This window comes from Vicugna pacos, chromosome 19 (genome assembly GCF_048564905.1).
Source record: "Vicugna pacos chromosome 19, VicPac4, whole genome shotgun sequence".
Taxonomy (NCBI): Eukaryota; Metazoa; Chordata; class Mammalia; order Artiodactyla; family Camelidae; genus Vicugna; species Vicugna pacos.
In genome coordinates this window covers 39032264-39059000 of record NC_133005.1, presented here as the reverse complement: position 1 = coordinate 39059000, position 26737 = coordinate 39032264, and the positions used below count along the sequence as shown (strand labels likewise).

The following is a 26737-nucleotide window of genomic DNA, read 5'->3' as shown; positions in this document are numbered from 1 at the left end:
AAATTATATGGATGTTATATATTGGAACTGTTAGCCCATTCCCAAATGAGAATGTTGGACGAAATAGCCAGATTCCCTGGGAGAAATTTCTAAGACCTTCTATTGTGGATGTTTTTTATCGTAACTTTCCACACACAAAAAAAGTGAAGACTTATTTATTCTTCCAAGATAATGAAACAAATAAAAAGAAAGAAGTCTAACCAAGAAAAAAAGAGTCCAAATTCCAACAGAGAGGGCACCTAAAAGAGTTACTTACATTTTTCTTCTCCAGAGATGATAATACAGAAGTTATTTTGTGGAACTGAACGTATGATTTATTTCATCTATTCCTCATCTAAGTGATTGGAAACACAGATGTTGATGCTATAACTTTGCTTCCAGTAAATAATTCCTCAAAGGACTCACATTTGTTTAACCTTAGTCACAAGATGATAAAACTTATTAAACATTTATGGAAGCAGCAACACAATTTGGTTGGTTTATGTCTTTGGCAAGTTTGGAAACTCATATCCCCAAGTTTCCCACCTTCCTTTCACCTCTCTGAAAGAAAAATATCTTTGAGGAAGTTCCTGTACCTGGATTATGAAGATCCCTCTCCCCACCCCCATCCTTTATTTCTCCGTTTGCGGCTGCAGTTTGACAGTAAACAGAAGGGCTGCCATGCTGATCTCAAAGAACAATAATTAAACCAAAGGGACAGCAGACAAGGCGCTCCTGTGGGATCTACAGAGGAAGAATAAAAACCTCACCAGGGAACTGTTTTCTTATGATTGCAAGCCTGCTTCTGAGATAAGCAAACGTTCACATGTGTGATGGGCGTGCATTCATTTACTCACCCAACAACATTCCCTAAGAACCTACTCTATTCAGCCCCGTGGGCATAAATAACCTGGTTATCTAAATATCCCAAAGACTCCAGGAACCTCGGATCACTGTCCGTTCATTCCTTCCTTCATTCGCTCATTCATGGATTCAACTAAAACACCTACTGTGTTCCAGGTACAGCAGATGAAATGGTCCCCTCGATTTGAAAGATTTGTCCATCCCTGACAAGGAAACAGACAGGACAACTAGCATAGCGCCTGCTTCCTGGTGTTACCCGTCTCTGACACCCTCCTCATCTACAGCTGACTGCCCTGTGCAGGGCACACCCGGAGTAACCATGGCTCTGCTTTCCTCTCACCCAGGCCCTTAACCAGGAGGGCAGGGCAGTGCCCTAGAGGCTCCCCTGGGGAAACACACCAGGACGTGGCCTTGTGTTCACAGGGAAAGTCCTGAAGAGCTCTGTGGTGGTTCCATTAGTAGCCTGGCCTTGGCGTAGACATACTCATATACGATGTCCACCACAGACACAAAATTCACGCATAATAAGGGCTCTTTACTCTCGCCCCACCAGACACACACACCAACACCCAGAGCATACCTCATTCAGTCGTACATGAAACATACATCCCAAACACATATAATATGCACAGATTTACAATTCAGACCTGCAGTAAAACAGATCCACAGTGCGCGCGCACATGCACACGCACACAAACCTTAAATACAGTGTACCCAATATGTGTGCAGAGCAGATCCCCAACACACACAAACACACACACACACACACACACACACACACACACACACACGGTCTAAGGACAATGCTGGCCTTGGCTGTGAAAAGCATCTAACACCACATGGGCCCTCTAAACTCTGGGGCTCCATCTTTCTGTCTTATTAATATATCTACCCCCAGGAATGACCAGTGTGCCTCAGTATGTATTTGCTAAACTGCATTACACTTCAGTGTAACCGTTATAACATGTTAAATTTCAGGACTGACTACTGTTAATAATTCAGCTTATAACGCAGACAAACAAAATCCTTCCCTGACCCCACCCATGCACGTCTAACGCCCCGCGGAGCTCCAGCATCAGGAAGGCAGCGGCTGTCCAGCTATGAAGGTTGATCATTATATACTCTGGGGACAAATGCCATTTCTTTTATGTTATTCTACTCTTTTTTTAAAAACATCTCTCTGTAACTTACCCCACCCCATCCCACCCCAAGGCGGCCAGTGACAGTTTTCTTGACGGACTAGGATTCTAGCCATGTTGATGGCTGTCTCATTCAGTTTTGGGATTATTGACATCTTTTATGTTCACTTTGTAAACTTATGTTAAGTTTACTTACTTCAAGCAGACATTTAACAAGTATATACTAGGTGCAAATTATCTAGATAAATTTTTGGTTAGAGATGTGTACATCTCAGTAAAGACAATAAGAATGTTCAAAGTATGAAATATTAGCTGTTTAAATGATGTTTATTTCCCTCAACTGATTCTCTTGCTAAATGCAGTGAAATTCTCACAACTGTTATTCTCTATGCAAATTACTTATGTGACAATTGCAAAAATTCCCAAGAATATTCATTATAGGATTGTGCACAATAGTGAAACTTTAAAATACACTAAATGTCTATTAACAGAGGAATTGATAAATGAGTCAAAATGTACATGGAACATTATGACATATAAAAAGGAATTAGCTATGTCTATTTTCTTAAATCTATCATCTCTTTCTCTCTTCCTTTTCTCTACCTACTTGTGTACTTGGATAGAGTCCCAAACAGAGTAAAAACAAAAATTTGTAAAATATACTGTGAAATTATTTACAACTATATCTCAATAAAATTGGAAGAAAAAAGTAAATTATATAAACTTGCAATTAATGAATCATTAAAAACAAAAGCAGACAAACAAAAACCATTTTAAACATACAAACGTGAAGAATGCTCCTAACTACGTATACATGCAGGTAAAATTATAAATAATTCAAGATACACACATCAAATTCTTAATAGTGCCTGTCTCTGGAGAGAGTGAGGAGAGAAGTAATCATCTGTGCTAAACACTTACTACACACCAACCACTGTTCTAAGCACTTAATAAGTACCAACTTTTAAAAACCTCTTAACTGTGCTTAGAAGTAAGCACTCTCCTTACACATATTTTACAGGACTGAGGTGCAGAGATTTTAAGTTTGCTTTTCAAAGGGGACAGCTTTATCTGTACAGTTTAATTCCTTTATACCTGAATTTTCTGATCAAGTGAAATAAGCTCACCCTGCTATTGACAGCTCTCTCTTCTATTCCATCTGATTGATTATCCCCATCCAATATCCATAAAGAAAAGATTTATATTAAAGACAGTACAATAGGATGAAAATTTCATTCCATTTCTCATTAGGATAACTTGAAATCAAATGGCTAGGCAGTTTGCCAAACTTTATATTATTACAAATGTTTGTTTCAAAATGTCACCCATATTTAAAAATAAAATAAAAACGCCCATTACCAACAACTAAAAACAATTGCTGATTTTTTTTCAAAAAAGATCTCATCATGATTTCTGTTGTAAGCAACATTTTCCCTCTGAGATATGACCCCTTGAATTTTGTGATCATCTGTTTTTTTTCATATTATTCAGAGTACTCATTTAAATGTCACCTATAATTAAATACTTACAAGTAAGAAACACCTTGAGAGACCCTGAACATAAATATTATGAGGGACTCTAAAGGGGAACTCTGCAAGGGTAGCTTTTCGTTTGCTAAAATAAATAATGGGGTAGCGTCATGGCATGTATTCCATATTTTTGATGGCCAGGAAGAGTCATGGAGTCTACAAGAGATTTATGGGGAACAGATGAGCAGTGTCTGACTTCAGGACACATCCTCAAGGATGCTGTAGGAAGTGGGTGAGCACGATTACTTGCTGAGCCACCCCAGATGGACTGTTGGGGAATTTTCTTTTCTCCTTTCTTTCTTTCTTTTTTTTTCTTTCACTTCTGTTTAATAAAACAGGAATGGACTTACGAAAATGCTATTGTGAAAAGGTCAAGGGGTTCTAAATTTTTTTTTTTTTAATCTTCATAGGCTCAACTTTTAAAAGTGGTGTCTAAAGCTTTAGATCCGGATGATTCTCTCTCTCTCTTTCTCTCTCTCTCTCTCTCTCTCTCTCTCTCTCTCTCTCTCATTTTGCCACAATTGACTTACTTCGACCTAAAGGAAACACTCAGTTTCAGTTCATGCCCTTGGTCTGTACATATTTACACTAGACGATGGGTATTTATTTATGTGACTCTTTGCTATTAAGTATTAAATACTGTGAGAAGCAACAAAACATGGTGCCTGGGTACCTGGGCTCTGATATGCAGGCTCAAGTTTTAGCATCATCTTTAAGAGCTTGTGTGATCTTCAAGCTACTTGAAATTTCCAAAACTTAATTTCCTTCTCTATTCAGTGGGCCAACAATGAGAAAATCCAGCTCTCGGGCTGTTGTGGGGAGAGACTTTTTGTAAATGACTTGCATGTCGTCAATGCTAGGTAAACGTTCACCACGTAGTGCAGATTTCTGGTGGAGTCTTCCCCGGGTCAGTAAACAGTAGCAGTTTCGATGATGGCCATTATGGTTAACATCATCTGCATCATTGCTGCCATCTTCATTTTTACCACTAGACACAAAACTTGGAAGTTTGATTACTGGGAAGAATCAGGAAAGAACAGAGAGGAAATGGATCGGGGGGGGGGGGGAGGAAACACTGAAGAGAGGATGAGAAAATACGATTAAAGTAACAAGGAAGTGAAGGAGTTTCCAAAGAATAAAACTGGGTTTTCTGCCCTCTCATCCAATAGTTTCTAAAATTTTAGACAGTGTAAGACATAGGACCAGGTCTGGGAGATTCCTTTTGTTTCTTTCTTGTCTCTTGACCCTGGTACCCAGGGTGCCAGCCAGCTCCCAAGCAGATGGAGTCCCCACTGTATACGTGCTGGATTGTCTGTCCTTGTCCTTCTAACTGAGGGGCTCTCTGGACACTGATGTTTCGTGCTGTGACCAGGGAGACCACTGCATAAATGGATGTGTTTCCCTGTTCAAATAGATTCGGGAAAATGGTCCCCACCATTTTAAAAAACATAGGCAGTTGCCACGAGAAAGTGAGAGTGAAAAGAGAGACTACTTATATTTTTTTCTGTTGACTAAAAGCCAAAAGGGAAAATGGACCCTGGAAATAATTTCTTAAATGTTTAAATGCTTTGGCATTTGGAATTGAGAGAGAGACAGAGGGAGACAGAGAGAGACAGAGATTGCACAAAGAAGAAAAAGAAGAAGGAGGAGGAGGAAGAGGGAACTTAGGCATTTCCCCCTCTATCCTATAATTCAAAGCCTTAGTGCGTGCCTAAAATTCAGATTCATGGGCTTCAACCCCATCCTATGAAATCAGAACCCTCAGATTCTGGCCTGGGTATTTGTAAACTGGCATTTTAACAAGTTTTCCAAGTAATGAGGATACCAAATAAAGGCTGAGAACCATTTCTCTATTCCAGATGTAAAACCGGAACATTATTCCCAGTGCTTCCACATTTGCAAAATTTCCTGGGTCAGTAAAGACTTTCCAGAGTTTTTCTGATATCCTGGGAGGAAGTTCCTTCTGGTTTTCAAAGTTTACTTGAAGTTTCCATGAAAGCCTCTGCTTTCTGACTGTTTCTTTGACCTGAGTGTGACTTGGCAGCCGTTGCTCACAGCTGGTTCATGAATCCCTTGCCCTGCCCAGACTCTGGGCGTCTATAGAGTCCTCATGTTTAGTCATTCTGCCCCATCCTCACGGTTTGAATGCAATACCCTTCCCCAAACCACTGCTTGCTTTATACATTTCCTTACAATAATCCCCTTTTTAATTTACTTAAATAATTTTATTTTAAAATGAAAAATTTATGTTACTATAGTCAGCGGAAAACCCAGTCACATTTGCCTTAAGTGACAGTAATCGGACAATGGAAAATCCAGGTGTTAGTATTTTATTGCCCATTGTTGCTTGCAAAAAGTCTCCGAATTTGTGGCCTGCTCTTTCCGAAAATAAGCACGAGGGAGGTGTTTAAGACAGGCTAATGCAAAGCGAGACTTTCTTCTTGACTAAATCAGAGGATCTGAACTAATGTTGAAAAGGGGATACTGTTTGCACTTTGTGCCTGCCTGCTACTTAAAACCATCTACCACCAGTGCTCTGACAGCCCATAATGAGGCAACTGTGGCTTTAAACGCATTCAGAGGTGGGCGTGCTTCCCTCATTAAAACATTACATAGAGCACTGCTAGGCCTGCGCAGAGGAGACAGCCACTAGGCGTTCCTATTGGAGGAAATGACGATACCAGTTAGTTTCTCACTTCCTGCCCCGCTTCCCCAGACATGCACCTCCATCTCCTTGGGCCTTCTCCCTTGCACACCTAATAATCACAGTATCATCATTCATTCTTTCAAATGACATTTATTGACCACCGACTCTGTGCCAGGCTTTGTGGACACAAAGCAAACGAGATATAAGATCCCTTCAAGGTCATAAGCTTAAGAGTCGTGGTGATAATTTTAATAATTTAACACTTATTGAGCACTCACCGTGGATAAGGTGCAGTTCTAAGTGCTTTGCAGGTGTTCTTACTTGGCTCCCAAGCACCCAAGAGGGAGTTTTCATTATCTTTGCCCAAAAGGAAATCTAGGCCTGGAGAGGATTATTAATCTGTTCACATAATGACTAAGTTTTCTTGACCACTTTCCATGGACCACCATGTACGAAGCAGGTTACTTGATTTATCTCAATGAATCCTTGTAAAACCCCAGTGAGATGAGTCCTTTCCGTAGGTCCATTCTGTGAATAAGAAAATTTAAAGTCTGGGAGGTAAAGATGGCTTAGATCGCACCGCAAATAAATGACCTACTGGAGGGCAACGGCAGCCTCCCATCTATTAACTCCAGGGTCCACCCTGTTGCCCTGACACCGTATTCTCCAATGGGGGTAGAGAGACGTCTGAAGAGGCAAATCCAAGACCCTACGAATGTGCTTGAAAAAGAGTAGCTTCTCCCTGTACAGTCAATTCTAGAATCAAGGCAGCTCCAAACACTTTCCCTTGTTCACACTTTGGCTCAGAAAACGGCAGACTAAAAATTTTCAGAACCTTATGTACAAGTAGAGGAAAGATGCAAAAGAAAGAATTTGAGAAAATAATAGGATAAATAGAGTCAGGTTTTTCATATACAGCTTTCAGTATACTCTCCTTTTTCACTCACACCCGCCTGCAATTTTCTGTGCATCTTGTCTACCTTTGGACCAAGTGTCTCATCTCCTCCCCTATCAGTCTGGTCCAAGTCATTACTAGGACTTGGACAGGATTGATACAGGAGCCTCCGAAGTGGTCAGTGTGCTTGCAACCCTGGTCCCTGATAAATAACATGGCAGCCAGAACAATTCCGTAAAAACCTAAGTCAAATGCTATCTCTTCCTGCTCCCTCACCCTCCAAGGCTCCCCAGTTCAGTAAGACCCTGGCTCCTTACTGCAGCATCTCGATCCTAGAGGTCTGGGGTCTGTTTATCCCTCTGTCCTCATTGCTCACCCTCCCTCCCTTGGCTCCAGCCACCGTGGTCTCCTTGCTGCTCCTCCAGTTCCCTAGGCAGCTCCAGCCCCAGGCTTTCGGGCATGCCCGGAACCATCTTCCCCAGAGAGTTGCACTGTGCTTTTTGCACCCTACTCAGAACCCAGTTTCAATCTCACCTCCACAAAGAGGCCTTTCCTGACTGTCTTACCTAAAACAGCACATCCTCCTCACCCTCCTTTCATTTTCTGTTTCACACATCACTCCCTGCCTGGAGGGGATGTGCATCTGCTTGCTTGATTGGGACTTGACTGCCACACAAAAGTAAGCTTCAAGAAGGCAGGCCTTTTGTCATTTTTAATTCAAGCCTCTAGTTTCAGCACCTCTCACAGTACCTGGTACACAGCTGACCTTCAATAATATTGGTTCAATAAAGGTCCTAAGGCAGGCAGCAAAAATTCCCCAACACTCTCCGCTATCCCCAATCTCTTTGTCCTAAAATATTCCGTAACAGGCATCAGCCAATCTCCCTTCTTTCTTCTCCCAGGCACTTATCTGAAGGTGACAATTAAAAAGTGAAGAAGGCGTTACCAGGAAACAGCCTGTAGCCTTCCCCTATTAGCTTAACAACCCCTAAGCTTTGCCGCCTTGGGCCTGAGGGGATGAACACGGGGTTGTGGTGGGGGAGGGAGAGTTGCCAAACCCTGGGAGGCTGGGAGCATCTGGAGGCTACCGGCAGGAAGGCACAGCACCTGGAGAGCAGAGAGGGAGAGAGGTCGACCTCTGGGGTCAGAGATGAGGATCCCCAACCCCTTCACCTCCATCAGTGATGCTCAGTCAGGGTCTGGGCTTAAGGAGAAAATTTACAAATCCATAGTATCAGCACGCACTGTCTATGAGATGAAGAAACATTTACTGCAAAAAAAGTGAATGATGTCATGATAAACAAAATACAAGCTTCTAACTAAAATCACCATTTTTTGTCATTAATATTTCCTAAATTGATAAATATTCAAAATGCAGCTATGACCATGATTGGTACGGAGGTCTGCCGAAACAATTTTAGATGTGTAACTGAAAATTAATTAATTAGGATTAAAGTAATACACTAATTAAAATATTTATTCATTTATTTTTTAATAGCCTCACTTATTCATTTGTCAGGAAATATTTATTTAGTGCCTAATTGGTAGCAAGGACTAATTCAAGTGCCTAGATTTCTCCTGGAATTCCTACAGAAAACAAAACAATAGAAAGGACATAAATTCACTTACGGAGATGACGCTACGTAAGAGCCAGAGACGACACCAAGGGTTTCACTCACATCACATTATCTAATAATCATCACAACCACAGTGCGAGGTGAGCGATATCGCAGCTCCATTTGACAGGTGAGGAAACTGAGGTGCAGAAAGCCTAACGGATTCCCCTTAAAGCACACTGCTGGCTAGGTAAGCAGGGAGGAGCTGCAGTTGGATCCCAGATTTGGTTGGTTCTTAACATTTGCCTTTCCACAGCCTCATGGATGTCATCCACCCCAACACCCGCCAATTCCTCCATAAAACCTGGGCACGTGTTTTTGCCTCCAGGTATCACCCCCATCATTCTAAGCGTGCTAGTCACCATCACTGAGCGGCCAGGTAGGTAGACTGACTGGGCGAGCACACCCAAGTCCACCACCGCCTCTGAAATACCAACATGTGCCCCATTCTCTTAGTAACCCGATCAGAAGACATCACTTCCCTGCTTGGACCCCTCCATGGGCCTCCCGTCACACTTAGAGTCAAATCTAGAAGGCCACACTTTATCTGCCCCTGCCTCTTTCTCCTACCTCCCTTCCTATCATGCTCTCCTGTCTTCACCTGCTCCAGCCACGCTGGCCTCCTACATAGTCCTCCAGCATGCAAGTCAGCTCTGGCCTCAAGGTGTTCACCGCTTCATCTGCCTGGAACGCTTCTCCCAGATCTGTGCTTGGCACTTCCTGTTCAGGTCTGATCAAATGTCACCACCTGAGTAACACCAGCCCCAACCACGCTACATAAAATGGCAGCCCTCCATCCCTCTCTACCTCACCAATCTCATTCACTTTTATGAAATGCCATTAGAACTCTTCAATATTATATTACTTACTTATTTGTTCAATAGCTCTTTGGTCTCACCTACAAGAATATTAGCTGTGTGAGGGCAGGGACCTTTCCTACTGCAATATTTCAGCACTCAGCTCAGTACCTCGCTCATAATAGGCGAAGTCACCATTCGTCAAGGGAAATGAATGCATGAAGGCACATACATACACATGAAGAGGAAGAGCCCACTTCACACACAAGAGATGGCCCAAAGATTGCAGGTGGAGGTGCCACTAAAGCAGCATCCTCTGCCAATGCTCTCAGAACCCTCCCCCCAGGTTTAGACATCACAGCAGATGCAAGGGAAGAATAACAGGAACTGAGGGGCTTTCCTTGAAAATCACTATGGCTCTTCCAGCTAAACTATCACCATACATTAAGTGCATGGGTCTTGGAAACAGGAAGTTTCAAACCAAGCTCGGCCACTGCGTGACCTTGGATGAATTGCCCTGCAAGTTACTCAGGTCCCCATCAGTAAAACAAACATGATACCAGCATCTAACTCATAGGAATGTAATAAGACTCTGCTCAAATGTCCCCTCCTCTGACAGGTCTCCTCCGACCGTTCACACTGATGCTCCCCAATCCTGCTCTCGTATGTTTGCTTTTATAAAACAACTGTCAACACAGAGCTTTTTTCCTATATGAAAGTTATATTTTTCTCTATTAAATTACTTATATGTTCTTCTGCTTCCCCCAGCTGGAGGGTCAGATCCCCAGGGACTGATCATATCCATCCTATTAACCCCTTGGATCCAGCTGACCAGCACAGGATGCGGCACACTGGAGGAACTCAGGAAATGACAGCAGTTTAGATGAATGAACGTAAAATACATAAAGCACTTGGTAAAGTACCTGGCATATAATTTTAGCACTCAGGTAGGGGCAGATACCATTATTACTGGTGGTGTTACATTTGTTGCTGGAGCTACAATTACTGTTCCTTGGGAAAGAAACATTTTTTGGAGCTGGGGCAGGGCCCAACATGAGTCATTCTCAGAAGAAGCTAAAACACTATTCAATGACTGTATTTCCAGTTTCAAAAATCAAAACGCACCCACGTCTGATTTCTCTTCAGCCTTGAACCCCCTGGTCCCATGGTAATTGGCGGGTTGCTTGCGTCCCTTCTGGTATAAATTTTTCATGGTCTGGTTATTCGGGGCAAAGATACGTTAACTCTGTTAGGGGCGGCCCCTAGCATTTTAGTGCATTCTCTCAGCCCTGGTCTCATATATCAGCCTTTCCAAAATCCTGAGGCTTAAGAAGAACGATGATTACCCAAATTTGTAGGCTGGAAAACGAGGGGATTGGAGCAGCTGGCCCATGCACGCATATGCGGCCAAGAAAGAAGTAGACCTAGGGATCTGAACCTGGGTCAGCCAGACTCCTGAACTCACAGTTTTATCCTCGGAGTAAAGTTTATTCCTCGAGCTTGCCCAGGGCCACATAACCGGGGTGGCAGATCTGTGACCAGAACCCAAGCCATTTCCTCCTCTTTGACAGCCCCCTCCACAGTCTGAAACCTAATCCCAAGGGAGAAAACAAGCCACACACCCAACCTTCTAATAAAGGAAAATAGCTAAAGGCAATTCTAACACAAAACGTGCTCATATAGCTTTTCATTTTGGCATTTTTTTTTCTGTACCAAGAGGCAATGAACACACAGAATAGAGTTAACTCTTCTCTACAGCATCATCTTGGCCCAGAAGCTACTCAGATCTCCTGAGGGTGTAAGAGACAGGCTTCTCGATACACAGAAAATTCTAAGGACCTGATAAATTGAAATGATTTAAAGTCAGCCCCTTGCTGACATTTATATAGAAATATGTGTATGTTGTTGCTCTCGCTCACTAAGGTCCCCTATAGAAGACCTAGACCTTCTGTCTTCTTTGGGGATCTTCCCACGTCACCAGATTTCATGAAATTTTTTTCATGACACAGTAAAACATTTAGGGAAGTTTCTTCCAAATTCATTACAAATAGAATGGCCGTTGCCTACTCTGTTTTTGTCTCATTCCACCCTTCATAACTATTTTCATTAAAAACAGTAACTGTGTTCTGCTCACCTTAATATCTGAACTGCATAATTTCCCTAGAAATGACTCAGACGGAGCTTGAAGAAGTAAGCTCAGGGGGTGACTTCAGACTATTCATTCAGTTCTGCAAGCACTCAACTAATTAAGACCAGTGATCTTAATTCCTGTACTAAAAGAAACTGCAGAATGCTGCTTTTTTCAACTCACCTTAGCATCTAGCAGCCTTACGGAAACACAAGATTTTCCTTTAGCATAAATGGACACTACAGCTTTTCAATTAAATTAGTCTTTGGAGGGAGATGCAAAAGAGCTAAAAAGCTCCTTAAAAATCTTCCTTGCTTCACTGCTTCCCCTGTGCCAAGGGGAGATGTGTAGTTAAAACGCAATGTTATTTTCTTTTCACCCTGCCGAAAGAAAGTTTTCGATCTTGAACCCTGAGTTGGCTATATTATAGAGCTTGTTGAGGCTTTGCTTTTAGTTTTAAAACCGACATTTGGTTTTCTAAAACTATTTTTAAAACAGAGATGTACATTATAATGTCCTATATCTTTGTGTATCCAGAGAGAGCTTTGTTAGACCCTGTTTCAGGTTGGGTAGTAAGTGCAGGGACACTGAAACTACTTTTTAAAATAACACAGGTGGAAAGGAAACTCTCATTTAGATGAGCAAAATTTAAGACAAATCCTTTCAAATATGATCCAGGTATTTTTCCCCCATGTAATTTCTCTAAGCTCATTATCTCTAAAACTTTTTCATTGTGCATTCCCTGTTGTTAAGCATAGCTAAATAATACTGATATATTAATAATAGGATTAGCTAGCTATGCCTCCTGAATTTTAATTTCTAAAATTTAAACAATTTTAGGCATCGTTTTGGCATCAAAAAATATTGGAGGATGCCCAGAGGACATCTTCTTCTGTAGAGGGAATGCAGAAGACTGAGAGAGGCAACAATTGGAAATTCCACACGGTTGTTTTAATGACTTCCGAATCCCTCCAAATTATTTAATCATTTCACCCACGGAGTTTGCTTTGGAAACAAATATACCCGCGATTCCCACGTGCATCTCAGGTTTCTTTTCTGCACGTCTGTGTATGTGTACAATATCTTCGGAAGGGACTTGAGTCCGATAGATAACCCTCATGATGGTTTCTCTGACAAAATGAGTAACACGGATACGGCCACGCTGCTGAAGACGCTCCAAACGAATGTCCAAGTTAGACACAAATCCTCCGAGTTTGCAGACATAGTCCCAAAGTGGACTCGTGGGCTCTGAAGTCTCTAATTTTTATTATCATTTCTTAAAGACCCAGCATATCTGGAAACCGACTTTAAATGTTATCCCTATCCGGTCTGAAAAAAAAAAATTTCCTAAAAAAAAGTGACTGACAGGTCAGCAGCAGGAAATAAAAAAGAAATTAAAAATCCAGTGAGAACAGTGTTGTGAGATAGAGGCCTGTAAATACAAGGTGTTTTTTTTTTTTTCTTCCTGAAGTATCCAGGTAATCAAGCAAACACTCTCAACGAGGTTATTTCTTATGTAGTTAGAATGACTAAGCTCATTCATAATCGAAGAGCTGCTTGCCAAAGGTCACCCTAAGGAACAGGAGAATTTCTAACTTTAAATGGAACTTAGAAAACTTAGAACAATTTTTTAAATAAAAATGGTTACCAATGACTGAAAAATGGATATAAAAACCTCTTCCAGAGTGAGCAGGCTCTAGGAAGGAAGAAGGATGAGGTCTCCCTGATACAAACACCAGGACAAGACATTCTGTATTTATCCCAACATTAGAAAACGAAAATAAATTTCTCCCAAAGAAATAAAAATAAAGCAGCGTATTCAACTTGCAAAGCAAAAAAGAAACTATTTGTGTGCCGAGCTTCTTTTAATACCACTGTGATTTTTTTTTTATAAAAATCGCTCAATTTGATTGTAATTAAATATGTAATGAAAAAGCACTGCTTCAGGGAAGCGATGCAAGACACTTTCTAACTGTTAGTTTAATGTATTTCCAACTGACTTTGCATCAAATGAAAATGATACTCTGGGTATGCTTGGTCTTAATATAGAATTTGTTAGGTACTTTTTGTGTTTTTTAAAGGGGACTTGGATGGACACAGACATTACCTTTGAAACAGCGGCTGAGGCTTCCCAGACCACGACATATGTAAATAAAATTGATGGTACAAATACAGTGATGGAAGGGAAGCTCCACTCTGGACATTTAACTCATGTCAGCTAATTACAGACCCAGCGTAAACATGAACAGGGCCTAGGTTTTCTTCCTGGATGATTTCCCTAAGCTGAGCGGCAGCGATGAGCAGAAGTGCATCATTTCAATGGCCTTAAATAATGCCAGGCTCAGTGCCCCTTTAAAACCTGCTCAATTGAGAGTACAATTCCCAAGCCACTGGAAAGATAAATAGATCAACCCAGGTATTATCCAGTTGGAGAAATTCTGTCAAATGAGTGAGAAGTCAGCTGGGATGAAATGAAAGGATAAGCCTCTGTTGGAGGAGGTGACAAAAGGCAAGATGCTTCCAGGGACAGACCTGCTGAAGACGCCTAGGAGGGATTTGTGGGGTGTGAAGGTTTCCTGAATGGTAGCAATAGAATCTAGGTGAAATCCAGGAGAAAATAAATGTAAGGTGGGAGAAAAACAAGTGCAGAGCATTTCTGAGGATTGCTTCTACCCTCCTCAAAAGTAGCCGCTGGTCTCCAGCCCCGAAGCTTCAAGAAGATTTTCATTGTCGAGAAGTTTCTCAGACCCCTCTTCCTTACCTGGCTTCCACTAGAACTCCCTGTCACTTGCAATCTGCTGATTAGGGTTAATGTATTGTGTCCTGATATGGCAGATTAAAAATGAAATCAATAAATGCCTAAAACAAATGGGCTTTTGAGATGTCCCATTCAATCTGGGTTTTTAAGGCCGAAGTGAGGAGGGGGAGAAGGGAATCAGGAGGGGAGTGGGAAAAGGACCAGTTAAGCAATCAATTTCCATCCAAAACACCATGTGGAGGATGTGATTTCAAGCTTATCCTTCCTTTTCTCAGGGATCTGCCTTAAATAATAAGAATAGCCTGAACAGTTCACGCTGTGAGCCCCTTTGGGGTTGGGGATATGTGTTTATTTTTTCCATTCATCTGTTCAAAATCATACTGTTTGGATAAGTGGAGGGGCCTATAGCATGAGGTATTTAAATCTTCAAGATGTCAACTGGTCTTTTCGAAATATGCTTAAACAAAGTGAGAGTGCCAGGGTCCAGACTCCATCAGATTCCTATTCTCTTGAACCCCTTCCGGTTCCACTTACCGATGAATCAAAGGTAAACTTCACTCTGAGCTGTCTGCCCCTCCCTGCCCTGCCGGTTTAGATAGCTAAGACCTCACCCACGAATCCAGTCATTGCCATCGGGAGGTTGAAAAGGCGATGGCTTGGGTCATCGCTATACTCCACTGCAGTATTCTGAACTGTCCCTGCTGAATATGTTTCCCATGTAAATACCCTGTGCTATTAAGGTGCAAATTGCAACTTTTAAGTAATGATTGCTAATAGTCTAATGTTTACTGCCACACAAGGACATTCATGAAAACAAAATCTGCATTATTCATCTCCATATTAAATAAACAAAATAAATTGAGGGAGCTGTTCTTTCCTTCAAGACTTTTCTCAGATCTGGATTATCAGATAGCTTCTGAGAGTCAGCAAGAAGAAAACATTTAATGTCTCTGGATGGGCAGGAGCAGAAGCCTATAATTTATACATATATGAGACAGTCATGTGTATGTGATCCCCAAAGATTTTGCGTCCTATTGCAATTGGCTGGCATTATATAAAAAAGAGAGTTCAGGATGGTGAAATAAAATATGTATTACACACGTGTGTGCACAGAGGCTGCGGTAGATTTTAGAAAATAGAAGGGTCGGAGTGTAAGCCTACAGTTTTAAATTTTTAACTACTCAGCATCCTGCAAAATACAAACAAATCAAAACACGGTTCTGTTTTATTTTACCTTTCTGCTATCTTCCCTACAATGGATGAGGGAAAAGATGCTGGTACAGAATCCTGCAATATTTCCAGGTAAAAGTAGATACATTTTAGTGTTGAGTGAAATATATATCCAAGGAAGCAGGCATACACACTCACACAAACACAGATCCCTAGGGTACTGCAGGCTGCTTTCTAAACTTTTTTTCCTTGCCCGAAGTAATAGTACGGTGGAATAGCATAGCTTTAGAAAGCCAGGAAGAATGACATTTCGGAGGGAAATGTTCTGACTTAGCTTTTTCCTTAAAGAGAACTGCCTACCTCACAGCCCTAACCTTAAAGGGGGGAGGAATATAACCAGTAAAGACTAACGTTCTCCATCACTTATAACATCATCTCCCCCATCCTATCCGCATACCTGCTTTATTAGAAAGTTCCGTAACTGATTCTTGAATCATGGAACTTAAAACTAATAATGCAAAGGAATCAAATTGCCTCGAACAGCGAATAGTTCTTGGGAAAGAGAGTCTCAGTTCTGATTCACTCACAGGCTTTTTTATCTTACATTATTCATTAATCAAGCTAGAAATCAAGCTTTCAACATCAGCCCATGGGAATAATTACTTACAGTTGTGTATCATGTTTAATTTTAAGCAGTGATAAAAGTTAGTATGGCCACAATCCTAGAATCCACCTTGTTCCTCTCCCTGGATGTTAACTGGCTGAAGAATTCTCAAAGTGGCTAACTTTATTTGTGAATAACCACCTTAGCTAAAGCAGAGTACAGCACCGATGACTTCAGAGGAAAAGAACCATTACATGAAAAAAATATCTGCTTTAGTAACATGTGGACAAATAAATACCATTAAGAGGGACCTCACTGTGTACAAAATGAATTATTCCCTTTCAGCTTGACACCAGTTTCCACTTCTTCCAGTGAAAAAAACAAAAGCCATGAAAACAAACATATAAAGACACCAGGAATACAATAGGCCCAGAAAACTGAAACTACAGTCAGAACTTTCTAACACACACACACGCTACAGTAAACAGACAAGCTAGCTCCAACAGATACCAGCTTAAAGAAAAGGGTCTAATTTAAATAATGTGATACAGCATTATGTTACATACACCTGGATCCTCATTGATCAGAGGGTAATTATAATCAAAGTAGTGCGATTCTGAGCAATGCACTTTTTGTAATGAGCTTACCAAAGGAGACATGTCCAGTTATTCTGGTAATTTAAATTACTGCCTAGCTGTTGATGGCCTTTACCGGAACAACAAGGGGGAAAAAAAAAGAGTAATTTTCAGGGCAATATCACTTCTTGCTGGACTCTTGCCCAGGGTTCTCTTTTGGGACAATAAGGACATTATCTCTAATAATCTAGCTACACTTAAACTTATGTTGCTAGAACCAGACGAAGTAAGTGGGCTTTGTCTTTCTGAGTCTGAAAGGCCAGTGCACGCCCCCCCCCATGCTGTTCAGACTGCAAAGCAATCTAAGTTTTAAAAGATAAGTGAGTTAAATGCAGAGAGGGACAGGGGTAGGAGGAAGAAACTGTTTGCAAAAGAGGTAGCTAGAGTCGGAAAAAAAAAAAAAAAAGAACACTTCCCTGACTAGGCAAGTTCTAAATATACACGGTACTAAAAATATTTTAATTATTTTGCTCTTGGAGAAACAATTGGAAAATATATGAATCAAAGCTTTATAAATGATATTTCCCCATGCCATCTGAAGCAATCTATACACGGTTACGGAAGCAATTCTGCGCTCAGAAGGGAAGATAATTGTGGATATCTCAAAGCACATGTACTGCCATTCGTGCTGGAATCAGGCCACGATGGAGGATGAGCTTGGTGGTCCAGCATGTTCAGACACAAACACCCACTTTGCCCAGATTTGTGACTAACTTTGGATTTGTTCTGAGGGTGGCTTTGCAAAGTTTATGAAAGTGTTCCACTGAACTTCTCCTTAATGTTTCGCTATAGTTGGAACATAAGGAAATATTATGGTGGGTCTGCAGAAGACCAGCCTCAACTGATGCTGCGTAAAGCATGAAGGTAAACACAGAAAGAAGGGGGAAAAAAACAAGCTTTTTGCTAAAGCCCAATTCAACTGAAGGACACAAAGAAATAAAAACGCCCACATTAAAAGCCAAACAAGATAATAATTGTGCATGTCTGGCTCTGAATCCAGAGGGCAAGGCTTGCGTCACTGGCACTCTGAGTTACCATGGTGAGTGATTTATTGATATATATCAAGAATGAATAGATCAAAGGCAGCGAGATGACAGGTGATCAATCAAATGTCAAATCAAAACTAGCAATCAAGTGGAAAGCTGATTTTTCAGTGGGTGGGTCTGGCAGGAGAAAAATGAACTTTCATATTACACTTCCGAGAAACAAAACCCCAGCATACTATTAAAAAAGCAATTAAGTAACCCAAAAGAACAAAAAAATCCTTTACAAGATCTAATGTACTGATCCATTAACCATTCCTTGTCTCTCTTTTTTTTTTTGGAGGAGGGGATGGTAAGTAAAAATTCAGATGGGATGGTTCCTACCATGCAAAGCAATTTACAAAGTTTGCAACTCACTTTGTGCAAAGAAAATCCAGAGCTGTTTCAATGTTCATGGGGAATTCTTTTTTTTCCTTTTTTAAGAGAAGGGAGGGTGTTGATTAGATTTCCAAACGTGGATCCTTTTAGAAAACATATTCAAAGGTTTGTTGGTTTCCTGGGGTGATTTTTTTCCACCTTGGCGATTAAAGCTAAACTTCTATTGCTCGCCCCAAAGCCAGCCTGCAGCCCGGGGCTGGGGCATGGCTCACACTTCAGCGCCCCAAAGCCCAGCGAGAAGAGACTGTCCCTGGAGGCCAGAAGCCACTGACACTGACCACGCTGAGGGATGCGGGGGTGGAAGGACTGTCTCCCCACTCTGCACCCCAAATCTTCAACCCAACTTTGGCCCGAGAGGCAAGAAGCAGACTGGGAGAAAGTTAGGGGTGGGGTAGAGGGTGGAGGAAAAAAAAGTTTAAGGAGGGAAGGCTTGGTGGGATAGCTTCTCCCCACCCTCCCAACCCGAGCCTGGAAAGGGGAGGATGTGGGAGATTGGAGAAGACGAGAGAGGATGGGGTTATTATCGGGGCAGAGAGGGGCACCCGGAGCGAACTCCCCCGAAAGCTAAGGGGGGTGGCGTCCTGGGGCACCCAGGGCGAGGGGGGCTGGCGAGGAGCTCGGCGCACCGGGCAGCCCGGCAGGGCGGCCCCGAAGCGGAGCCGATTCTCTTACCTGCCGCCCGCTTGGGTGCCTGCTGTTTCCTCCTTGGCATCGCTCTACTTCGCTCCAGTCCCACTTCTGGCGCCCCAGCCCCGAGCCGCGCGCGGGGGCCCGCTGTCTCTCTCGCCTCTCTGGGGCTCCTCCGCCTCCTGCCCGGTGGCTCCTAGGGCGTCACTCGGCCTCTGTCCCCCTGACGATCCCCCCTGCAACTCCTCCACCACGGGCCAGAGACCCCCCTCTCTGGGTGGCAGAAACGGGTGGCTGTGCCGGCTGGTTTGAAGTAGAGGTTGGTTCTGCCTTGTTTGTTTATTTGTTTGTTTTGGATTTTTTTTCCTCTCTCTTTTCTCTCTTTTTGTTTTTGCTTTTTGGAAATTTTTTTTTTGGTTTGGTTTTTTTTTTTTTTTTTTGGTGACTGTTGAGACACTTGATTTCTTTATTAAACATCCAAGACCGGGTTCGGATGGAAGGGGCGAGGGACGCACACGCGCGCGTAAAGATAAGGAAAAAAAAGGCAATCCTGGGAAGGTAGTGGTTTCTTCTTCTTTTTCTTCTTCCTTCTCCTCTTTCCCTCCTCCTCCTCCTCCTCCACCTCCTCCTTCTCCTCTTCCTCCTCCTCCTCCTCGCCGATCTCTATGGCGGATTCGTGCCGGGGCAGAGAGAGATCACTCACTGTAGGTTTGTGGCTGCTGTCAGATCCCCGCCTGTGAGTGATATGCGAGAGGACAGGAGCGGGTTTGGGAAAGACAGAAAATCTGGAATTCACTCACTCACACACTCACACACACACACACACACACACACACACACACTCACACACGCACGCACTCTTGCTTCCTCTCACACACACACACACTCACACCCCCCACATACGCACACACACAGACACGCACACACACACACTCTCTCACACACACACAAGACAGGGCGAGGCGATGCCAGCAAACATCGATCCCGCTGAACAAACTGAACATTAACAAACTCCTCCTCCTCCTCCTCTCCCCGCGACCTGATGACAGGGAGAAATTTACTCCCCAGCCGCAGAGCGCCAGGCAGAGGGAGTCTATTAAAGGGACAGTGTCCCGCCGGGGAGCAGGGCTGGGGGCGGGGACCCGGGCGAACCACCCGGGCTGGCTCCTTCGTGCGCCCTCTTCGCTGAGGCGAGGACGTGCCCACTGCGCGCGGGGACACCTCTCGCGGAAGGAACGAGAAGGTAGGGGATGTGGGAGGAAAGCGGGCCGGGTGATGGAGGCAGACGCAGGGGGCCAGGTAGGCTGACCCGCAGGGACCATTAATGGGACCATTAACAATATTAGGAGCATGAGAGCTTAGGTTAATTTTTGGTAGGGAAGTGCATGGACACTTTAGAGTGATGACCACCATCCTCTAAATCTCCTAACTGCAGAGATGTCCTCCCCACCCCCTTAAATGTAATGCCCCTGTATCTCTCACCTTCTTGCTAATACTTGGATGGTCATAAAATCAAGAATCTCCCAGCTGCCTCTGTGATAATTTAATCAAACAATCCTCTCTTTGTTATTATTTAAACAATAATATTTATTGAGCACCTACTAGGTGCCTATTCTGGAGATACTGCAGCCATAGAGAAAGGGAAGCTCCTGGCCCTCTTAGTATTTATATTCTAATGGGGGAGCAGACAAGCAGCCCCCAGATACCTCATCTTTGCTTAAATGTCACCGTCTCCCAGAGGACTACCTTACTTAAACTTTCACACACACATCACTCCCCACCCCATTTCTCTATTTTATGTTTCTCCACTGGTCTTATCAATGTCACACATATTATCACATATATTACATACGATGTTTCTACTCTGTTTATTGTCCAAACTTCCCCTCTAGAATTTAAGTTCTGTTGGAAGGAGGGGTTTTTGACTCTCTACTGTTTATCCCCAGTGACTGCAAAGGCCACGACATATAGTAGGTGCCCGATAAAATATTTCTTGAATGAATGAAAAGTAAGCAAATAAATAAGATGATGTCAGAGTGATAAGCTCTATGGTGTTAAAAGAGGGTCTGGTGACAGTGTATGAAAGAGGGGGTAGCTCTAGCCTCAGTGCAAGAGATGTCATTCGAGCTGAGGCAGAGTCAAGCCAACATGTGATTAGGGAGCCTTGCTGTGGGCCAGGTAGCTTCTGAGGTGCTGGGGACAGATCTGAACCTGGACCCTGCCCTCAAGGCATTCTTGTACCAGTGAGAGAGACAAACAACTAAAAGAGCAAGTGAGGCCTCCTGGGACAAGGGGTGTACTTAGGAGGGACAGCTAACCTGGACGTAGAGGACTGGAGGATGGTTAGTGACCAGCAGGGCTTCATGGGGAGAGTCAAGTCAAAGCTGAATCCTAAAAATGGAGGAGAATCCTAAAAATGGAAAGGGAACTCCGACAGCATATCCTTAGAATAAACAGCCAGGCATTGTCTAAGTCTTTCCAATTCAGGGCTGCTTCTTCCCGCATTAAGATACCCTGAGGCCCTTGTTAGGATGCACATTCCTAGGCCTCACTCCAGAAGGTGTTCTAACCCTGGCACGCTTGACATTTGGGGGCCATAATTCTCTGCTTTGGAGGCTGTTCTGTGCATTGTATGGTGTTTAGCTGCATCTCTGGTCTCTGCCCACTACTTGCCAGACTCTAACCCCCAAGTTGTGTCAACCAAAATTGTATCCAGACATTGCTCAGTGTCCCCTGGGGTGGGGGCAGGGGGCAAAAATCACACCTCCATCTCTGAATCGGAAACTTCTAGGGCTCCTGTCACTAGAACTTCTAAATCACAAACTTCTGGGTAAGGGCTGTGGAATCTGAAATTTGAACAAGCAACTCCCAAACCCACAAGTGAATTCCCTGTTCTCTCCAGTTTGAGAACTTCTGCTTAAAAAGCCTGTGTTCTTTTGGAATCAGACGTACCCCAAATTGCTAATATAAAGCCAACTCAGGCTTAGTTATTAAATAATAATTAAAATAATTTAGGAGTTCAAGGGGTGACAGTGTTACTGCGCTCATTGTGATGGTTGACCTGTGCCCACTCTTCACTCCTGACCCCTACCATGTACCTGCTGCAACTAAGGTCTGACCAGTATGTTTCGGGACAGCTTCCGCCTACAACCCACCTGCCTGTCACTTTCCCCTTGCTCACGGGGAGTTACCAAGGGTGCCCTGTACCGCAAATGTTTTTCTGAACAGTTCTTTTGGGCCATAGGAAATATAGCTTTACTCATCCTACCAGTCAGCGCAAGATGTTATTGTCAGTGTTTGCAAAGTGCTGTTTAATCATTTTTAACATCCCTGTACGGGAGGCAAATGTTCGTCTCTCCTTCTCACGTATATGGTGCAAATTATTAATTCATTTACTCTAAGTCACCCAAGCGGCCTCCACCCATGACCAACCCCACCCAATCCCAGCCTAGTCCTCAGGCAACTGAGGCAGAGAAAACCCCACTTCATAGCTGGTCATGTCAGCAAAAACGGTATTAGTACTAATTAATTCTAATTACCCAACACACATTTACGGAGCCCTGTGGTAGGAACTGCAGCTTATCAAGTAAAAACCCCAGTCGTCTCATTCAGGAACCACAGTTAGAGGCTCAGGCCTTCACACCTGAACAGAAAGAAGACCAAGACTGCAGCACGCTCACCTTGAATCTTCCACATTCTGTTGAAGCCCCATGCCTGTTGACTTGGCATTTGTGTTCCATTAAACCACTTAACAAACAAACATCTACTGCACTGGGTGCCAGGTGTTGCCCTGAGTACAGGAGATGCTGGAATGCCTCAGACAGGATCCTTGCCTTCAGAAAACTTCTGTAAAATGACATCCAAAAGGCTGGGAACTAGCAAAGAGGGAGTTCAGAGGCTGGACCCAGCGCTGGAGTGAATCAGGAGGAAAATGGGCTGGAGTCATTGACTCTGAGCTACAGAATCTCGCCAAGCCTCTCTCTCTGGGGTTCTTCTCCAAGTGTGACCTCCACTCCTTCCTCTTTCTCAGCAGCTGGTTATATATGGGGCAGAGGGAGCTTGAATACCTCCTGCAAAAGCTTCCTTTCAGCTGGCTACTCACTTATTCTTGGACCCACACTTCTGGAGTGTTCTTTCATTAATTTTTTTTCTCTACTGCTACTATTGTAGAGTATATAGGCTGGTTATCAACAAAAAAGATTTGGGCTATGCCAGTGGGGTTCACGACACAGTGGTACCCAGATGTTGTTCGGCGGTGTAGGCGTAACACTGAAAAGCATCGAACCGCGTAGCGCGAAGGCTATGTTTCCTGTTCAATCTGAGAAAGTCTCCATTTGGTGCTAGGATGTCTTTATGCCTACCACTTCAGGCTAACTTTTATTTTCTACCAAGAAACCACAGATCTCTGGCTCAGAAGTTTGGGAGGGGCAAGAATCCCTGGCTGGACTTCTAAAAGATGGTTTGTTTTTCAGTGAATCCACTTTAAGGTTACCTCTCTTGGAGAAAGATACTGCTCTCCAATTATGGTAGCAATGCAAAGTTTAATATAATTTATGGGTTTTAAAAATAAATATACTTAAGGAACGACAGAGAATAAGTCGCAGTTCAGGTGGGATGTGAAGACGGCAAAATATCAGGAAGGTAACACAGGCGTGACTAGAATTTACAGAACACTTCACTAAACCACAGACTCTGACACTTTGGGGAACTTCTTCCAAGAGTTGGTGGCTTGGGATAATGGTTAAGTCTCCAGGGAACTTAGCATCCTAGGATCCCACACTCAGACTCTGGGATGTGTAACAGCATGAACTGATAGGAATGACTCAACCGTATCTTCCAGAACACTTATTCCCACGCTGGCTCAACATCAGAATAACCAGGGGAGGGTTTTGTTTTGTTTTTTTGTAAGATAAAGAAGAACGGGCCGCACCCCAGAGTTATTAAATTAGATCCCAGGGTGGGCCCAGAAAATCTAAAATTTTGGAAGTTCCCAGGTGACTGATAAGGTGCCAGGCACAGGAAGTGCCCTGTGCAAGGGCTGAATTTTGTAACGAGCAAATCAAGTTAGTCGAAGTTGCTGCATGCAATGGACAGGCAGGGCGTCTATTCTTGGATTCACTCAAAAGGGTGGTTGTGGAGCGTTTTCAGAGTACCCAGGTGAATGCCCCATTAAAGCATCTATCGCAGTACTTTTGGGGGGCATAGTTTGAGTGTCTTACCACTGGATTCCAACCCAGTGCAATTAAAACAAGTATTCATCGGGTGCCTACCGTACACCAGGCACTGCCCTAACTGCTGGACACTGGGGTAGCCTGTGACATTCCCAAGCGTACTCATTCCTGTCATTCCTCCTGTACAGGTTTCAAGGCTTTTGCGTTTACTATTTCCTCCAGCAAGACGCCTCCCCTAACTCTGTTTTTCCTCTTCACTCTCAACTCAGATGTCACCTCCTTCTGCCCATCTGATCTGTCCTACTCTTTCTCTCATCCTTCATGGCAGTTACAGGGCACATGTAAGTATCTTCATGTGCTTGCCTGTTTATTATCTGTCTCCCCTAATTAAAATGTAAGTTACATTTACCTGTATATCCAAGTCCAGTGCAGGACTGGTGTTCAGTAAAAATTTGTGGAATGAATGAATACTGAGCTGAGCATACTTGAAAGGAAGGATGAACTTTAAATATATCTTGGGGCTTTCAATAAGTAGGGCTGTATAGCACTTCAGCCTGCGTGCCTCTTTCCCATTGATGCTGTCCTCCCTTCCCCAACTTCCCTGCCTTTAAAGTCTTTCCTCTCTTTAATCTGTTGCCTCCTTTGAATACTCCCTTAAATACTGCCTCTTTCAGGAAGCCTTCCAGAGTGGATTCCATGTGACTCTATCTTCTCTGGTCCATATGTTTCCCAAAACAAAGAGACTCAATATTGATTATGATTCCAAATATATGAGTATATAAGCAGACAGAAATCTTGAATATCAGGTAGGTTCTCTTTAAAAGTGGGTCCGAGGAACTTCTGGGGGGGCTGGTTTGTTCATAACTGGGATGCTGGTTCTGCCAGTGTGTTCAGTCTGTGAAAATTAATTCAGCTGCCTGTGTTTGATTTGTGCACTTCCTTATTTGTACATAAGGCTTCAATTAAAAAAAAAACAGTGTTCTCAAACTTTGCTGCATATTATAATCAACTGAGGTGATTTTAAAAATCCCAATGCCCAGGTCTTACCCCAGACTCATTACATCAGTCTGTGAGGGCGGGATCCAGCCATTAGTATTTTTTAAAGCCCCCAGATGATTTCAATATGCAGCCAAGTTTGAGAGCCAGTGTACCATACGATTATGCCCTTGAGGATGTAATTCATCGCCTTCCTCTTCTGTCATTTAACTCATTCAGGATCTCTCTTCCAGTAACTGTTTTGTGAAAACTTTAAGGTAGAAATCGCTGGTTATTTCCTATCCGCTCAAGACGTCTGGTACAGCATGGTGTTGGAGGGGAGAGCCAGACGAGAGGAAACCACAGATGGATCTGGAGAGTGATAGGAAGGGACAGCAGGGTGCTGCGGTACAGAGTTGGGATGGGGGTGTCAGAGCCCACTTCAGGGTGGGGATCTTGGAAAGCCTTTCTGAGAAGATAACATTTAAACTGAGATCTGGAAGACATGACGCAGCCGACCAGGAGCCACGGTCTGAAATTGGAAGAGACTTCTGTGCTTCCAGAACACAAAGGATGCTGCTGCCGGGTCCCAGGCTGAGAAAGCCGGTGGGGGAGAGGAGAGCAGAAATGAGGCAGGAGAGGTGAGTCAGGGCGAGATCACAGGGGACATCACCGGTCGTAATACGGAGTTTGAATTTTCTCCTTTCAGCGGTTGATAAATGCTAATTAATTCATTTGCTTACATCCTGAAACACCTAGTCCATTAGAGAGGTTTTGCTCAACCAGCACAGAAGACAACGTCTTATTCTACTTGGTGGAAATTTGCTCTCTGAAAACAGTTAAGGTGGATGACAATAAAGTCTGGGGACTCTGGGGCATTGGTAAGCTTGCTTCTAAGGATACATCCTCCAAAAGTCGCTGGCCTCTCTCTTTTATAAAACTATTTTGATTTGATGAGGTGTAGAATTTTGCAACCACAATGAAGCATAAGGTATATTTTCAACAGGACAACTGCTGAGTGGCCAGGGTCGGGTGTGGGAGCTGTTTGATTTAACATGTATCCCATTTCTCCCTTGGAGTTGATTCCTTGCAGCTGGTGACAGTGTTTTGCTGCTGCTGAAGGATCCAGACCAAGTCGCTGGCCCAGTAATCCATTGCTCAACTTCATTAACCACAGGGAGACATTAAGTGAATGTAAGGACCAGAACAGCCTGGAAACCATGTGACGAGCAGCCTGTAAGTTCTGGGCTCTGGTGTATTTTATGCCACCTCAACTGTGCATCAAGCGCTCCTCCCTGGACTCATTAGAACTGTGAGCCCAAAGGTGCCCCTCAACTTTCAGAAGCAAATGGAGAATGATATAATTCGCTCTGAGAACACCTTTCTGTCTTATCTATTATGATTAGGCATTAAGCGTCCTATTGTCCTGAAAATTTCATGAGATTCTACCCCTGCTTGCTAGGATTATGTCAAAGTGACTTGTCCTGGATGCTGTCTCTTCTCCTTAACCACTGCTGGGAAGGCCAACACAGCTAGGGAACCCACAGGCTTAAAATGGTCAAATAGTTCGGGACCGTTGCAAATCCTCTTGCGTGTGTTAAAGGCTCGCCTGTCTTGCTTTTGGCTTCCCACAAAGCAGACCCCAAGAGAAAGACCTCAGAACAAGTAGTCTACTTGGGAGATAATGCTAGAAAACTCCAGAAGGGAAGAGGGGGAGTGAATAAGGAAAAAGATGCAGCCAGGAGGGCTATGTTATCAAGCAGGTTCTCCCTGTGGGCAACC

At 43.3% G+C, this 26737-nt stretch overlaps 1 protein-coding gene across 21 annotated transcripts in view; it reads right to left on the bottom strand.

Annotated features, from left to right (window-relative positions):
* TSHZ2 (teashirt zinc finger homeobox 2) overlaps nt 1–26737 on the bottom strand; it is a 911650-nt gene that overhangs the window by 388472 nt on the left and 496441 nt on the right. For all 21 annotated transcript variants that reach the window (XM_031687684.2, XM_031687688.2, XM_031687685.2 and 18 more), the window contains one exon: nt 18855–19543. In XM_031687684.2, coding sequence (XP_031543544.2) covers nt 18855–18894 — 40 coding nt within the window. In that variant the 5' untranslated portion in view covers nt 18895–19543. The remainder of the gene's footprint in view (nt 1–18854; nt 19544–26737) is intronic.